The following is a 17,170-nucleotide window of genomic DNA, read 5'->3' as shown; positions in this document are numbered from 1 at the left end:
TTGAGTGGTGGTGGTGTAACCAGGGCAGGCCAGGAACTACTGATGATGGACTACTGATGGGAATGAATGGGGTCTTTTTGTGATATGTGTGGCCCCTACGACCACATAAAGGGTATCTGTGAATCAAGTGAAGGACCCCTCTCCAAAGGATCACCCATCTAGAGCATGAAACAAGATGGGCGAGTGTCTGCAGCCATGAATACGGTTGAAAAAGAAAGTAAATGGCCATGAAATGGCAGTGGATTTTCATGGGTACGAGAATTTGTTGTTTGGAAAAGGAAAATAAAACAAGGCTTTAACACAGTCCATTAGGCTCACAGGACTGATTTCAAAGGCATTTTTCATTGAAATGGTTTGCCAATTCTCTGTTCATGTATCTGTACTCCTGGAAACAGCAAGGCTTCATCCTTTTATTTTGGTAAACACCTTTATGTCTAAAGATGTTTCTACACACTTCTCTTGACTTGGTTGCTGAGCTCATCCATTATGAGCTGGTTCATACTTGTATATCCTCTCAGTGGCCCTTAAAGATCGGGGTATACACTGCAAAGCTGCCTCATTCCATCAGCAAAACACTGTAACGATTTGGACACAATGCATATTCACTGGCTAAATTGGTACCGTGTGTTAAATCTCTTCCAATCCTGGTTTCCATGTGAAGAATAATCATGGAACTGCACTGAACAAGGAGATGAGGAGATTAATAAAGGTTTCTGAGCACAGACATTCCAAGACAGACATTGCCCATTCAAGGGCTCTTTGTAAAAAGAATATTTGCAATAGGATTTTCTTTTTATGTTTAAAAGTAATGGTTTTGTAGATGAAGTATGAGGGCAGAGGACAGTGTATGCTGGAGTCCTATGGCAGAACCCAAGCGGGGACAAATGCTTGCTTTGGGGGAGTTTCGATTCTGTTCTGTGCTGCACATCTGAGCAAGAAGGTGGATATAATTGCAAGATGTTTCTTTTAAAACAATTCAAAATGTCAGAGACAGTGATCTATGAACAGGCAGACAGGGCAAAGGCAGGTCATGATCAAAGGCAGGCCTAATCCATAAATAAATGACAGATAACGATGTTTAATAGGCAAAAGTGCAAGGAGTATGTTATTGTTATATATATATATACACATGTTGAATCAGTTTGTTGTGGTTCTAATTGATACAGGAGTTGCAGTTGATCCCAAGGGGACAGACTCGTTTGAATGTACAGTTATAATAGAAAATGTATTATATATATATATTTGTGTACATACATTTTAAACATTAACTCGTTTTCCAAACTCATACAATGGGGGCTACAAACTTGTGTCCATATATTGTAGGTATGCATTTTTTAATGTTAACATGTTATAATAACCTCTACTCTTCTGGGAAGATGCTTCACTAGATTTTGGAGTGTGCCTATGAATATTTGTGGTCTTTCCACAAGTGTATTAGTAAAGTCAAGTACTGAAAACAGAGTTGTAGACTGATTTATCTTGAATTTGAAAATCTAGAGTACCAGTGTAGATTTATTTATTGCTAAAGACTCAAAAAAAAAAAACAATTTTGTCACTCTAGACAAGGGCGTCTGCTAAATGCCCCAAATGTAAATGTAAAGTGCTGATGTATGGTGAGGAGGCCTGGGGTGCAGGCAGAATTCCAAGTCATCCCAAAGGTGTTCAGGACGGTTAAGGTCAGAGCTTCAGAGCAGGCCTCTAAAGATCTTCCACTCCAACCTATATTAATCATATCCACATAGGGCTTGTATTGTGCATGGGGCATTACCATGCTAAAACAGATTTGGGTCTCCTAGTTGGTTAAATTAAAGGAAAATTGAATGCTTCATCTAAAGACCTCCTATACAACTGTGTGCAGATTGGGGACGAACCACATATGGCTGGGAAAGTCAGGGTTCATATAGTGTCTAAGAATATTTTTTTCGATGTGTTATTTAAATTGTTATACATATATACACACTATATTGCCAAAAGTATTGGGTCACCTGATCTTTCCTGCTATATGTGGATCTTTTCCAAACTGTTACCACAAAGCTGGAGGCACTCAATTCTATGGGACATTGGAAACTCAAACCTGTTCCAGCATGGCAACGCTCCTGTGTACAAAGTGAGCTCCTTGAAGATCTGCTTTACATGCTTTGGAGAGGAAGATCTTGAGTAGCCTGCTATAGATCTCATATCATTCCTACTGAACACCATAAGCACACTTCAAAATCTAGTGGAACAGCTTCCCAAAAAAGGGGGGGATATAAGAGCAAATTGGGACTAAATGTGAAATGCAATGCTCAACAATCACAATACTTATGACCAGGTGACCCAATACTTTTGGCATTATAGTGTATCTTGAAGCAAAATCCCTTGCACAATATGCTACGCTGTAATGAATATTCGACAAAGGAAGTCAAAGGACTTTGAAAACCCTAGTAACAATAAGTAGGCTAGAATGATTTATTGTTTTATTCCTATGAGCAGTGGGATCATTGCTTGAAATACCTTTCTAATGAATATTTTCACTGTGTTATGTTTCTGAGCTGCTTTTCCCACCTACAGCGAGGCAGGAGCAAGGGAAGGTGAACATGGAGGCACAGCCAAACTCATCAGAGACCTCTGCTGGTTTCTTTCGCTTTGGAGGTTTTAAACAGACGTAGATGTTTTGCATCTGAAAGGGACAGGCAGAATAATTTTTTCCCCCTAATAGACAAACAGAAATCTCTTACAGTGAAAGCTTTAAGCCAAAATAAACGTTAATAGTCAACTATATTATTGTCCTGTTTAAACTATTTGGAATACTTACAGTTTTTTTGGATAGTTGTCAGATTCGATCGTCAGAGTATATACGATAAATCAGTATATATCAGAATCGACCATTGACTGACACGTCTCCATCAGCTCAGTTATGGCGAAGTGACAACCATCGAGCGTCCTACTCCCTCGAATTGTACTAACATACTGCCACCATGTCTGGGCTGCGGGTGGGAGTGTGACATGTGAGAATAAATAAAGGCAGGCGAGTTTAAACAAACAGAGCTGGGAACAGGCTGTAGTGGAGGAGGAGGAGGCTGGCCCTCTGTAAACACGTCCAACTGCAGCCCAAAAGCACCACCACCTCATGAATAAACACAAGGAAACACGAGCTGAAACAAGTAACAGCTGCATTGCCTTTGATTTATTCCTATCTAGCACCACTTGGCCTATTTTTTTTTCCCTCTCCTAAATTTGCCCTTCACTATGAATGCTCTAAGACATCTTCCTTTTCCTCTTCAGACTCCGAGAGAACATACTGCAGGCAGGATCTCAAACCGAACACGACTCTACTCTATAGGGATGAATAGCATATCAAAATAGTACACCACAGCATACTGTATTTTGTAGAGTAGTATAGGATAGAGCAGGTTTGCATAGTAAGCATCCAAAAGCTTAGCAGGGAACTTGTGTTGGGATGGTGGGGGTGTTGGGGGATCATTTCAACACGCAGAGCACGAAGAGCCAGTTTCAACAGTTTTCGACGTGTTTATTTGAGCATAAGTGGTTCTTAAAACACCTCTGACGGTACCTCTTCACAAGATTCATGTCGGCAAAAACCCTCCACAGGCAAGCAGGATCGAATCAAAACATGGCTGTGCCGGATGTCATTACTGTGCAGAAGTAAACATCCTATTTTACCAAAAAACAGTGGGTTTCAACATTGCAGATTTCACACATAGCCACAAAGAGTTACTGAGTGATGATGACAAATATTGTTTGGGGAGCAAAAAAGGTTGGGGGGGGGATCGTTGGTTTAGAATTCAATCTGGTGCTTCAGTGAAACAAAATACAGACACTATGTTGGAGTCATTTTGGAATAATTCGGGGCGTTTTCTCTTTTTCCTTTATCAACCAGAAAAACCGTTTCGAATAAGGCACATGTGACCCGACTACAGAACTGAAAACACATCGGATATGCTATGATTCTGTAAGCGTATCTCGTGTCTACGTGAAAAAAAGCAAACCGAATGGAGTCAGGTCACACGTTTCACAACACACAGTGAAGGTTCTAAATGAAAAAGTGACATCACAGCGTAAATACAGGAGGCAGACGTGATGGAAGCGGATAAATCGTACCGGCTTTACCTGACCAGGTCTAAATTCAGAAAAAAAGTACTGAAAAGGGTCCTGCGATTGTTTTCTACGTGAAGAAAAAAAAAATAATAAAAAAATCACAAAAAATACATTCATGACAAAGGCATGTGAACAGTACCTGATATCTCAATGAGATTCAACCTGTTTTGCTTTTTTCCCCCGAATCAAACGTCCTTTTAAGACAATTTTATATTTTTTCTGCTTTTCTTGTACATTTGGCACCAGATATGTTATGATGGAGTTAAGATCTTTGAGCAATGTGTAAAGACAAGGATGCTGTGCTGCATGACTACATGCCTCAGAGAGAAATAAAAACACACCATAACCACATACACAGGCTGATAACATTGGTACCATGCCCTAACACACACACACACACACACACACACACACACACACACACACACACACACACACACACACAAACTTCCCTGAGTACATCCAAAAGACTAACTGGAGCATGGAAACAGTTTTACCGTATTGAAATAACTGAACAATAAAACAATGAAAAGAGAAAATCAGTGCGGGTTTTTGTTGTTGTTGTTTGGAAAAAAAATCCGTCAAATTTTAGGAAAGCAGAGGGGGAACCTGGAAACCTAAAAACAATTCCTTATACTCTTTTTATAAAAAAAAAAAATAAAAAAAAAAAATTACAAAATAAAAAATTCTTCAATGCCATACAGTGTTTCAGCATTATAGCCCAGAAGAGGTGTAGGGGGAAAACCCACAAATATATAGTTATTATAAAACATGAGGTGAGTTCACATTTTCCACAAGCAGAAAAATACATCTATACAAGCTCTAAAGCGATATGTAGACAAAGTTTAAAAAAAAAACAAATAAAAAAAAAGAGAAGGAGATTTACACATTAAAATGTTAACTGCAGCCAAAAATACACGTCTACTGACAAGGTGACACGATAAAAGAATATATAACAATCCATTTCTGTGCAATTCACTGTCAACAGCCTAAGTACCACTTTCCCTTTTTTTTTTTTTTTTTTTTTTTAATTGCCATTCATAGGCCCATTCTTTTATTTGGACATTTATATATATTTTTTTGTCGTTTTTCAGGTTCTTCTGGATAGTTGATAGGTGCTTATTTCTTCTTTTTATATTTTTAAGCGAAAGCAACGCTCCAGTGTGTTTGTGATTTGGTGGGACTGCAGGGTCTCTTTTCTTTCCACTAAGCCCAGCTGACAAACCTCTTCACAGCTTGCCTCTGTCTGCATTTTTTCCCCTCCTCATGCCCAGGATGTCCATCACCCACAAACGATATATTATATATAAAAAAATAAGCTATTGCGCATCCGAAAAAGTGCATCATAGACGTGTTTTTTTAAAAATATCTCTTTTGCTTTCTTTCTTTCTTTCTCTTTTCTTTCTTTCTCTGAATCCTGAAATCCCAGTTTGGGGGGGCGGAGTCAGTCAGCCAATTTGGAGTGAAGGTATAATGCAGGGAAACGTGTGGAAAAAGAAGAAGAGGCGAACGGGGATGGCGGGTCGGAGGAAAAGGGCACAGTGGCTCGAAGGCCACTACGCTATCACCATGGGAACGTCGTCCGCAAAGCCGCCGATCATGGGGTCGTCCTCGTCGTCGTCGCCTTTTGGAGGAGAAGAAAAAAAGAAACAAGAACAACGTGTCATGTCTTGTGACTGACTGCGAATGAAATGGAAAGTGAATTCTGAAAAGAATAAGTGTAATGAAGGAATTAAATGCTTTCTTTAAAAAAGACTGTGTGTGTGTGTGTGTGTGAGGGGCTGTGTGTGCTGCTCTTACCGAGTTCGTCTCCCGAGGAGAAGATAGCCGAGCCGAGACGAGAGTTGTAGTGGCTGTTGGCGAAGGCGGTGAAGCTGTGCTGCAGGCGACGGTGGCGCACGTACAGAGCCACAAGACCTCCACACACACAGCAGCAGCACGAACAGCACCGGCACCACCACAGCCGCTGTGTCACCTGAATGACCTGAATGAGCAGCTGAGTCACTGGGACCTGCAACACACACACACACACACACACACACACACACACACAGATTAGTAAGTACATCTAACACACACACTTTATTTTAACAATAAACCTATGGCATAATCAATGAACAAACAAATGACTAAACAAAATTGAATAAAGCACAAGCTAGATATGCTACATGACCAAATCTATTGAGACACCTGATATTACCACAAAGTTGGACTGTATAAGATCTCAGCATCAAACTTTCCCCTGCACTTGAACTAGAAGACCTGAACCTGCCCCAGCATGAAGATATGGTTTACATGGGTTGGAGTTGGCTGAATTTACACGTTGTAACCATGGAACACAAGTCCGGTTTAATCATCGTTTTATATTCATGTGCTGCCCTGTATTTCACTGTAACCTGGTCACATACAGAACCTAATTACCTTAATGGATTAAACAGATCATTTTGCGTGTCATTTAACTGATATGTGACTATGAAAAAGGCACAAGCTATATTTGACTAAGAGGAGAGGACAATGCAAAAATAATCAAATATACAGTGATTCTGTAAGTATTCAGACCCTGGCAACAACCCCAAGCACACAGCCAAGACAACACAGGAGGGGCTTAGGGACAACTCTGTGAATGTTCTGGAGTGGCTCAGCCAAAGCTTTCTGGAGAGACCTGAAAGTGGCTGTCCATCGACGGTTCCCATTCAACCGGCCCCCGAATGGAGGATTTACAAAGAAAAATAGCAGGAAATCCCCCAATGCAGGTGTGCTCGTTCGTTGAGTCATAGCGAAAAAGACTCGAGGCTGTAATTTCTGCCAAACGAAGTAGTGAGTAAAAGATCAGGCATAACATTATGACAACATGCAACATATTGTCGAGCATTAACAGCAATAACTACATCACCAGTGTGAGATACAGGAGTTCATCTGCCGTGTGTTGGATCGGACCACACTTCGCTCCCCACGTGCATCAATGAGCCTCGGCTGCCCACGACCCTGTCGCCGGTTCACTACTAAACGTTCTATAGATCACTTTTGATAGACACTGACCATTGCAGACCAGGAACAGCCCCACAAGAGCTGCAGTTTTGGAGATGCTCCAACCCAGTCGACTTCACAATTTGGCCCTTGCTCAAATCCTCACACGTACCCATTTTTCCTGTTTCTAACACGTCAACTTTGAGGACAAAATGTTCACTTGCTGCCTAATATAAGCCTCTCACCAACAGGTGCCATGATGAAGAGATAATCAGTGTTATTCACTTTACAGGTCAATATTATAATGTCATAATGTTGTGCCTGATCGGTGTATAAGTGGCACTCTCTCCCTCACACACATGACTAATAATTCGGGAGAAAGTGGTAGGCTGGAAATCAAATCAGCTAAAAGCTGGACAGTAATCACTAACCTGTAGAATATGTGTAACCTCCAACATACCCAATAAAATGTACCAGCAGTTGGGTTTGAACAACAGCTAAATTTTTTTTCTTTCCTCTATCTAAACTGTAACACCAAAAGAACGTTGTCGTTCCTCAAAAGTTCGATGTTTTTCATGGTCAGGAAATCAGTGCTTTGATTATCTTTACACACTTTCGCTAAATGTTAGTGCATTCATTTACAGAGAGCTTTCTGACCTGACAAGCGACCAAACTAACAAGCCTAATTGCTCTATTCGTTTGGATGTTTATGGTCCAACATTATTTGTTTTCGCTCCTGCATGTTTACAGAGCCCGGGCAAGAGATTGCAGTGGCTATTTGATGCAAGCTGGGAGAACTTTGTTTTGTTCTCTTTTTTCGTTGTGTGTGGCAATCAATACAAAATCAACTTTTTTATGTTTTCATATGCATGGCTCCCTTTCAAAGTCCAGGCAATCAAACTCAATGTAAGCAACTCATGACAAGTTTTATGCCAGATATAAACCGAACCCTTAATCCTTAACCCTTGATAAACTCAGTTCAACCAGTTCACCCAAAAGCCTACATCACTGTGTTTATGTGTGTGAGAGGATTTACCTGCTCCCGCGCTCCCCAGCTCATCGTAGAGCAACACCGCAGCTTCACCGCACAGCTGGCCGTTCACCAGGCAGCTAGCCCGCACTGAGAATGTGTAGTTGTGGCCCACTAAAAGATTACTGATCCTGAAGAAGGTCTCTGTGGTGTTTCCCAGTGATATGGTGGAGTTACTTACACTGTCATACACCGACACCTCATAGCCCTGTGGATTCCAGACACAGAAAGACAGAAAGTTAGCATTCCAGGAATTAAACGTCAGTAATCAGGTATGTAAGTGGAGGGTGGAGGCGGCAAGGGTTTGTACCCGACTCTCGTTGAAACTCCGTTCTTTGACGGCTAAACTCTTCCAAAACAGGAACACGTGGTCTTGCTCGGTAAGGATTTTGAGAGCCTCGGGTGCAGGTAGTGGAACTGTAGGAGATAATGACAGCCTATGTTACTTTTACGGTTGCTGTCACATGATTTCATTTCCACTTCGTTACCTAGCTGGTTTACACAATAATTATAACACAGGATGCACTTTTCTAGTAACCTGGAGGACATAATGCCACATACAGTATGTTACGTTTGCAAAAAACGTTTTGCTCTTCTCACTCTCGAGTGTGAAGCTCTCGCAGATCGAGCTCAAAGAAATGAAATTAAACTCTCTCAGACGTCTCTCAGGCCATTCCAGGCTTTGCTCCGAAGAAAAAACCCATGCAGTAATACCATATTGGTTCTGTCTGCCCTTTTCTTGCAGGTTTACGAGTGCTAGAGCTGACTGAATTGCATCACTAAGACCTGCATGAAAACAAACGCACCACCCTATAACTCAGAGACGGACCGTGACACATAGACACCTCGTCTGAGGCATCGCTTTGCTATTCATTCGAAGAAGACGATGGATGAGAATCTTATGGCTACAGTTCTGCATTAATCCATGTTTCTCTGTCTTTCACTCTCTCTCACCCCCATTCCTCCTTTCTCTCTCTGTCTCAAACTACACATGCCGGTGAGATACCAGTAATCCAGTCCCCTTCTGCTCTCAAGACCTGCCTGATTCATCCTGATGCTCTACTTCTAGATGGAATTCTGCTGAGTATGGAAAGATCCATAAGGTTACAGTGGAGCATTAAACTCAACTCTTTTTTGGTGATAGCAAATTTTACCGCAATCAATCGGTGCTTCGACGTATATTAATAACTAAGAGAAATTTTAGTTTGAAACCAAACCTTTATTATAAAAATACATACCGTAATTTCCGGACTATAAAGCGCACCCTTATATAAGCCGCACTCACTGAATAAAAATTATATATATTTTTTTAACATAAATAAGCCGCAGATGTCTACACTAATGAACTTTACACAGGGTTTAACGAAAGACACGTTACACATGGTGTAATGGGTGAAATATGTTGCGCTTCCTTTAGGAGCATAGCGGTATTTTGGGAATAGCCTAGCGCTGCATTTTTTGGCTATTACTGCATGTGTGGAGACCGAGGAATATGTCCTTATTATTTTCTGATGCTCATTTTGACTAGTTTCTTTGACTAACCCTTAACGCTGTTGCCAAGGAAAATAAAAAAGCACAAGTTTTGGAAAGCTGTCTGTGCTTATATGATTTCTGTTGCAACTGGAGAAGCTATCTCTGACTAAAGCTATCCCTTCACCCTGACTTAAAGCGTTACAACGGCTTGTATCTAAACAGTAGCCGACCAAGGAAGTCATTGTTCACTGTCTTCCTCCTTCCTTTCACAACTATTTCTCTCGAGAATTTATCTTTTGGCATCGTCGTGCGTTTAAAAATCACCCGGTGAAAGTTTTTTCTCCCAATGCCGTGCAGCTCAGAACACAGGTGAGGTGTGTTTTTTGTTTCCGTTCAGAAATTTCATTGGTCTAATGTTATGTCGCTTTTGGCTTGAAGTTTTGAAACCGGAAAAACCCAGGAAAAATTTATAAATTAGCCGCTCCGTTGTTTAACCCGTGGGGTTCAAAACGTGGGGAAAAAAGTAGTGGCTTATAGTCCAAAAATACGGTATATGAAACGAGTAAAACATATATTTAAAATCTAATTTTCAAAATATGTCTCTGGGATTGTTGAGAGGGATGTTCCATGTGTGGTTTTGGGCTGTATTCTGCCCGTGGGCCATAGTTTGGGGACCCCTGGGTTGAGGCAATGGGTTTTGGATCCGAAGGTGGTAAGTTAAAATTCCATCCGCACCAAGCTGCAACTCCTGGGCCCCTGAGCAAGGCCCTAACCCTTATTGCTGTTCAGTTGTTCGAATTGGATAAATTTAAGTCGCTCGGGATAAAGGCATCTGCCAAAATGCTGCAAATGTAAAATGCAGATGTTCAGATTTAAATAACTCAGAGTTAAGACTGAGTACAATATTGTCATGTGTAGTTTTAAGTGCTCTGTTTTTTGGCACTCATTCTCTCTCTACCTCACACACCTCTTTTTCTAACTAGCTGATCAGTGTTTCTTCTTCTCCTTGTTTTTAGTTCATTGCCGATCTTGTTTTTGTTACTCGAACACCAAACTACATAGAATACTAATCCCTCAAAAACTACATTTTTCTCTCTCTCGGTTTAGATTTGAATTATTATGACGTTCATTCTTTCATTCGAATCCAAAATGACTTCGAAAATGCTGAAGAAACATAATTTGGGAAAATATTTTCATGAGATTGGCTGTCTAATGAGACCGATTTTTCTGTTGAGACTGATTAATTAGAGTAGATTACAGTAAAGCACCGACACTCGCTGGTGCTTCTTGTATAAATAGACCCATTTCTTCTACAGTCAGGTGTCATAATAAGACGGCGCTAACACTGAGGTGTTATGGAGCGTCTGTGGTGGCAGTGTGTGACAGCTGGTGTGAAGTAAGATACTAATAGATTCGAAGACCTGGGTTGACTCAGTAACGTTGGGATTTTAAATGTTCTTCGAGGCCTGTGTTGTACATGAGAATTACTTTGAAGAATAATAAATCTGGTGAACTATAATGTGCATTTAACAGCTGCAGTGGAATGTAATCGGTATTGAGAGCTGCCTTGTGGTATCTTGGCTATTAAAAGGCATTCTCCTGGGTTCCAGAAGGAACTAAGAGCTAAAGAAGGGTTATAATGGGTTCTAAGGGCTTCCCTGGGCTTTATTAGTTATTAACTGATATGTTAGTCTGTGTCTGGAAATATGAACTTGTTAGATGTCTGAGAGACACGCTGGTTTTCCCTTTCAATACCTGTTAGATGGGTTCTAATGGACTGTGTGATGCATGTAGGGTTTAATTGGCATTATGAGGCACGTTGAGAGATATCTGAGTGCTGTTATAGTTAATAAGAGACATGCTGGGCTCATTTGGGTATTCAGAGGTACAGCATTTTTAACTCTTCCAGGCGGTGAAAGGCATGCTGGGATCTTCCGGGCATTAAAGGGCATGTGGAGCGCCAAAGGTCACTGATATTCGACTGATACACTGAACTGTACCTGTGTTGAGCGTGTAGCTGGCTTCCTTGGTCATGTTGCGGAGGCGGACGGTGATACTGTAGCGTCCGCCAGGCTCCAGTCCTTTAAGGCTGTACTCAACCGTGTTGTTCTGCGTGGTGAATTTAAAGTCGCGCTCCGTCTTCCGAACTGCATCCCTCACATGCACGACGTACGTCTGCACGCACACCAGCTTGCATTAGATCGCTTTTTCGAAATCGGAAAAAGGCAGACAAAGGAAAAACAGCGTATTCTTACCAAAGGAGAGCCGGGCGAGTCGTACGGCGGCTGCCATTTCAGCGTGGCTCGCGTTTTATCCACTTGGACTTTATGCAGGTTGCGTGGAGGAAGTCGCTCGTTAGGGATCATCTTCACTACAGCCGATTCCGACGGAGGACCCAGATACGGCAAGATCACCCGTACCTGCAAAGCAAACACCGCTCAACAACCCTGTACGCACGATTTCAAGAGGGTCAGACTCCGAAGTGAGAGAAAGGGTACCGTCTTACAAGGAAGAGGTACTGCTCGTCGCTCTCCACGGTGACGGTTATGCTGGAGCTGGTGCTGTTCACTCTGTGCGGTCGGCGGTAAAGATCCAGGAAGGACGTGGCATAGAACACACCGTACATCTACACAGACACACAAACACATTTAGAAATATGCTTTTTTTTATGATTTATGAATAGTTACCAAGAACGTTTGTGGAAATAGGATTCTAATATCCCATTCCGCATTTTCTCCTCGTTTGTTATAATCCTCACCCTTCTGGGACTAGATTTTGGAGTTTGCTTGTGGAGATTTGTGCTCATTCATCCACAAGGGTATTATTAAAGTAAGCGGGTACTGATGTAAGTGAGGTGAGGAGGCCTGGGGTGCAGTCAGGTTCCCAATTCACCCTAAAGGTGTTCGATAGGGTTGAGGACAGAGCACATAGTGGGAGGTGGTGGCTAAGTGGCGAAGCATTCAGGGTTCCTACACATTTTTCATTTCAAAATTCCAATATTTTCCTAACTAAAATATGCAGACTTCCCTACAAATTGTTAAGATCATATTTAACATTGAAAAAAATGATGTTAAATTCCAACTAAAACGTGCATTACGTTTACAATCTCCGATGTATGTCGGAGTCAGAATCTCTGATGGTTTCCAAGTGTTTTCATTTTTGTATACGCATTTTATGCCCCTGTTTTGGCCTTCCGTCCACACTGAGAAGGCGTTTTTTTCCTGCGATGTTTCAAAAAGACGGCAAGTTACTAAGGGGTTATGCGCAGTCAGCGTTTTTTAGACAATTCAGTGCGGATGAGCGACTTTCGGGTGAAACGATTGAAAGCGAAAAGGTGTGGACGTGGAGCTTCTTATACGAAAACGCTGTTTTCAAATGTATCCAGATTAGTGTAGGCGTAGCCTTTGTTTTATTAATTAGAAAACCGAAGTGGGCAATAGTATGGAAACTAAATTAAATAAAAAATATCAGTCAAATTAAATTCCATACGTTTCAAAATTTGAAGGAAACCTGAGCATTGGTCTTTTGATCTGAAGGTCTTGAGGTCAAATCCTAGTCACAGCAAGCTGCCACTCCTGGGCCCCTGTGCAAGGCCCTTAATACCCTATAGCTGCTCGGTTGTATGAATGAGATCAAAGTAAGTCGCTCTGAATAAGGGTGTCTCCCATATGCCATAAATGCAAATGTAAGCTCAATAGCAGGAACATGTTTGGGTATCCTAATTAAAGTAATGGGAAAATTTAATACTACCGCATTTAAAAACCTATACAAATGATCTTATACATGTGTTTGCCTCCACCTTTGTGGTAACAGTTTGGGGAAGAATCACTTATGGAAGGGAAACCCAGGTGTCCCAATACTTTTATCCATATAGTACATACTGGATAAAACCCTCTTAATATAATGGGTTTTATAAGAGGGGTTTTTTTGGACCTTTGCCAGAATCTGACAGGTTTTCCCATGCTACTACGAACATATTTTACTGCACTGGGTTTTCGTTTTGGTTGTCGTGGTAACTAACCTAAAATACAGTATGTTTCTGGCCTCAACAGAAAGAGAAGAGATGCCTTTGGAAACAAAATCTTAAGAAAACAAGTCTTCACTTCTTTCAAAACTCAAACGTCGGACACTGGTGCATTAGGTATCTTTAGAATAATTGCCACTCCGATAATGTACCTAATTATACTTCAGTGCCATCATGTGACTGACAGGAAATAAGTTGACGTAATCTAAAAACATTTAATGTGATCAACGACGTACAGTTTTCACGTGGAAATGTGAAAAGAAAACCTACATACAGTATCAGCAACAAAGAGTGAGTTTATATAGCCGAGCGTGTAAACACTGCTTTTCCTACAGCCTCGATGCCGCTTCTTTCTGTTTTATTAAGCATGCAGGAGTCTGCTTGCCGAGATACGCTTGTACAGAGACGTGCAAAACCCATGAACTCTGGACAACCCCGCGGCTTCTCCGTTTTTTTTTTCCCACTCCGTTTTTTTCTCTCGTTGCGGAGCTCAGTGCAATGAAAATCAGCATCTCGTAAAAGATAACGTTTCGAAACCCAAGGATTATGCGAAAGCTGCTTTACGTGAAATCACCTCTTTCTTTTGGCGAATATACGCCGAGCTCGGAAAACAATCTCTATAAGCTCCATGTGACAGACGGAATTTGTGTTGCTTATGTTCTGATTTGACGCGTTGGGAGCAACATTTACCATGCTTTGTTCGAGCATGTGTGTGGGCATGTAAAATGTCCCCGCAAGAATAGGAATATCTGGCTGTTGCTTTTTTAGAAGAAAAAAAAGGGGGGGGTTGTTTTTGCTTTTTTTGCTACCAAGGTTAAGGTTAGATTTAAGCGTAGTACAGAGTCCATAATTATGTTAATGAAAGGTGCTCACAATTAAAATAATAGTGTGTGTGTGTATATACCTGTGCCTGGGGTCCAGTCCAGCTGCAGTCCACAGCGGTTTGATTGAGCGCCCGAGCTTTGAGCAGTGGTTGTGCTGGCTGTGTTCCAACTGTCTCTATGCGAGTCAGGGCAGTTGGACTGTCTCCATCAGTGGTATGTGCCCACACTGCCACCTCATACACCGTTCCCGCTGTCAGATTCGTAGCTGTTTGGCATAAAGGAACGCATTAATATACACATCTATAAGAAATACTATGTAGGTAATGAGAGGTCCACCGATTGATCGTGTCGATGTTTGCCAATTTTTTTTAATTTGCATCGACCGATTGTGCTGCAAATGATCCCGATTATTATTACTGGCGCATCTGACCAGCAGGTGGCAGTAGTTTGTATTCGGCATCCAAACTTTGAAACCGGAAAAACGAATTTGTGTAGCTTTTTTTCATTTAAGCAATTATCTGTATCACGTCTTATTCATTAAGAAGGTGATTTTATGCTATGAAAGGGAACAAAAAAAAGAAAAATCGATCAACCTCTACATGTAATTGTGTCATCCAAATTAAATATTTCCAAATTTGACAAATCGACACAGGGAACGCATCAGGCGTATCCTGTTTGCTGCATTCTTTGATTTGTTTCATTTCCAGTGGTCAGGTTTAAAGAGGATCTGAAACACTCGAGGTGGAAATACGTCCAAAAAGTATGCCAGTTTTAAAGTGTATGGATTTACGAGACACACATTTGTAGCTTTTTATATTGTGGCTCCCACACACTAAAAGGTGTTTTTTTTTTTTGTTTTTTATTGGAAGGAGGCAACACACATGGACACAAAACTGTATACAAGCAGTGCAGGACAGACCCGGGAACCTGATTTGCTTCATTTATTCAAATTTGATGCATTATGCACTATGTGAACAAGAGTATTGGGACAGCTGACTTTTCCAGCGATATCTCGTTCTTCCCCAAACAGTTACTACAAAATTGGAGACACAATTACAGTATATTACATATTACAATTACAGTCTTTGGGTGTCAGTAGCATCATTTTCCCTTCACTGAAACTAGTAAACCCGATCTTGTTCCAGTAAAGTTCATTAGTTTCAATGTAGCGGCTTATAGACAGGTGCGGCTTATTTATGTTCAAAATAAAAATCTTTGTCAAATTCAGTGGGTGCGGCTTATATATGGGTGCGCTTTATAGTCCGGAAATTATGGTAAATAAATGATATATTCTTGATTTTGACAATTAATGACAATATATAATACATTTTTTTTTCTTCTCTAGATTTCAATTAAGATTTCAATTATTTCTCAAACCTCAACCCTGTTAGAACACTTTTGGGATGAAGTGGACTGCTGAAAGTTTCACCCACACCAAACATACTTCATGTAAAGTTTAATTATATTGTTTAAGTATGAGAGACAGTAGGACCACTACTCTATGTACAGTGCATTACAGTCGTTAGTTATTTCAGTAGGCCATTAAATACTAATATTTGTTGCATTTTTAATTTTTGTGAAGAAAAGCTCAAGAAACACTCAATCGTCTTCAGTAATCATTTGGATCCGGAGCCCATACTATAAATACTAGAGAAGTGGGAATAAGGCCTGAAAATCCAAGAAGTAATTTATACCCCATACAATACGCCTAGCACTCACTATTAGTATTAAGCCAAGAAGGTACCTGTAAGAGTATCTGAGATGGTGTAGTTCCTGTTTTCTTTCACATGCTTGTCAAAAACCCAAGACAGCACCACTACATAGTGTTTAGCCTTTAAAACAGAAGAGACAAAAGGGCCACAAAGGTCAAACAGGAAACAGACAATAAAGAAAAAGTACAGTTACAAAGTTAATGAACTTGCAGGCAATTCACTCATTTTTTTGTCTGCTCACCTTGTAGTCGGAGCTGATGGCTAGCGTCACCGTGTCTTCCGTGATTCTCGTAATCTTTGTAAGTGGCGGAGACAAAGCTAAAATACAACAGAAAAAACAAACAAACAATAGAAGCAGCCAAACAACATGTCCTTTTGTCTGCTTTAGCCATTTTTAAAAATGTCAACCAAAATAAGAGGCAAATGAATTGAAGCTGGAAACAAAATGCGGAATAGATGAATATTTTCTACTCTAATGATTGTTACAGGCCTAGAAAGAAGAACAGGAGCAGATTACCTTTCTGAGGGTTGATGGATTTGATCTCTGTCCAGTTGCCCACCCCTCTGCTGGTGACTGCAGCAACCTGAGAGACAGAAAGAGAGAGTGACAGTAAGAGAGATAGACAGAGAAAGATTACATAGCTACACATATTTTAGGTAGTTTTAATGTATTAATGCTGTGTTCGAGGTGCCAGGTAAGCAATCATTTGTAATGAAGTTGCGATAACGTAATTTCTGACCTCAACACATTGGATGTGTGAAATGAATAAATGTTAAGCTGATATAAAGCTATTTTAAGCAATAATTTCATTTCATTTAAAGAACACTTACCGTTACAGGCCTGAATGGCTATTGTACTGTTGTACTATTGTACTATAACAAACTCCAAACATTCATTCAATGTTTTGGATTGAAAACTCACTGGTTAATGTTTGTTATAATTAAATACTAACTGCAAAAATAAATAAATAAATAAATAAAGGGAGACAGTAAGCGTTAGAGTTAAACAACGTCTGTGTGGATATCAGCGATGATTAGCGAG

The 17,170-nt window shown here is 40.6% G+C and overlaps 1 protein-coding gene across 1 annotated transcript in view; it reads right to left on the bottom strand.

Moving 5' to 3' along the window:
* Window positions 1–5,517: 5,517 nt before the first annotated feature.
* sorl1 (sortilin-related receptor, L(DLR class) A repeats containing) overlaps window positions 5,518–17,170 on the bottom strand; it is an 88,547-nt gene continuing 76,894 nt past the window's right edge. The window contains 12 exon segments of the mRNA XM_046862745.1: window positions 5,518–5,722; window positions 5,899–6,017; window positions 6,019–6,109; window positions 8,102–8,303; window positions 8,406–8,512; window positions 11,569–11,743; window positions 11,824–11,988; window positions 12,075–12,194; window positions 14,497–14,681; window positions 16,161–16,248; window positions 16,370–16,446; window positions 16,646–16,712. Coding sequence (XP_046718701.1) covers window positions 5,655–5,722; window positions 5,899–6,017; window positions 6,019–6,109; window positions 8,102–8,303; window positions 8,406–8,512; window positions 11,569–11,743; window positions 11,824–11,988; window positions 12,075–12,194; window positions 14,497–14,681; window positions 16,161–16,248; window positions 16,370–16,446; window positions 16,646–16,712 — 1,464 coding nt within the window. The 3' untranslated portion in view covers window positions 5,518–5,654.

Source organism: Silurus meridionalis, chromosome 12 (genome assembly GCF_014805685.1).
Source record: "Silurus meridionalis isolate SWU-2019-XX chromosome 12, ASM1480568v1, whole genome shotgun sequence".
Taxonomy (NCBI): Eukaryota; Metazoa; Chordata; class Actinopteri; order Siluriformes; family Siluridae; genus Silurus; species Silurus meridionalis.
The sequence above is the reverse complement of the archived record's forward strand: the minus strand, read 5'-3'. Positions and strand labels throughout refer to the sequence as shown.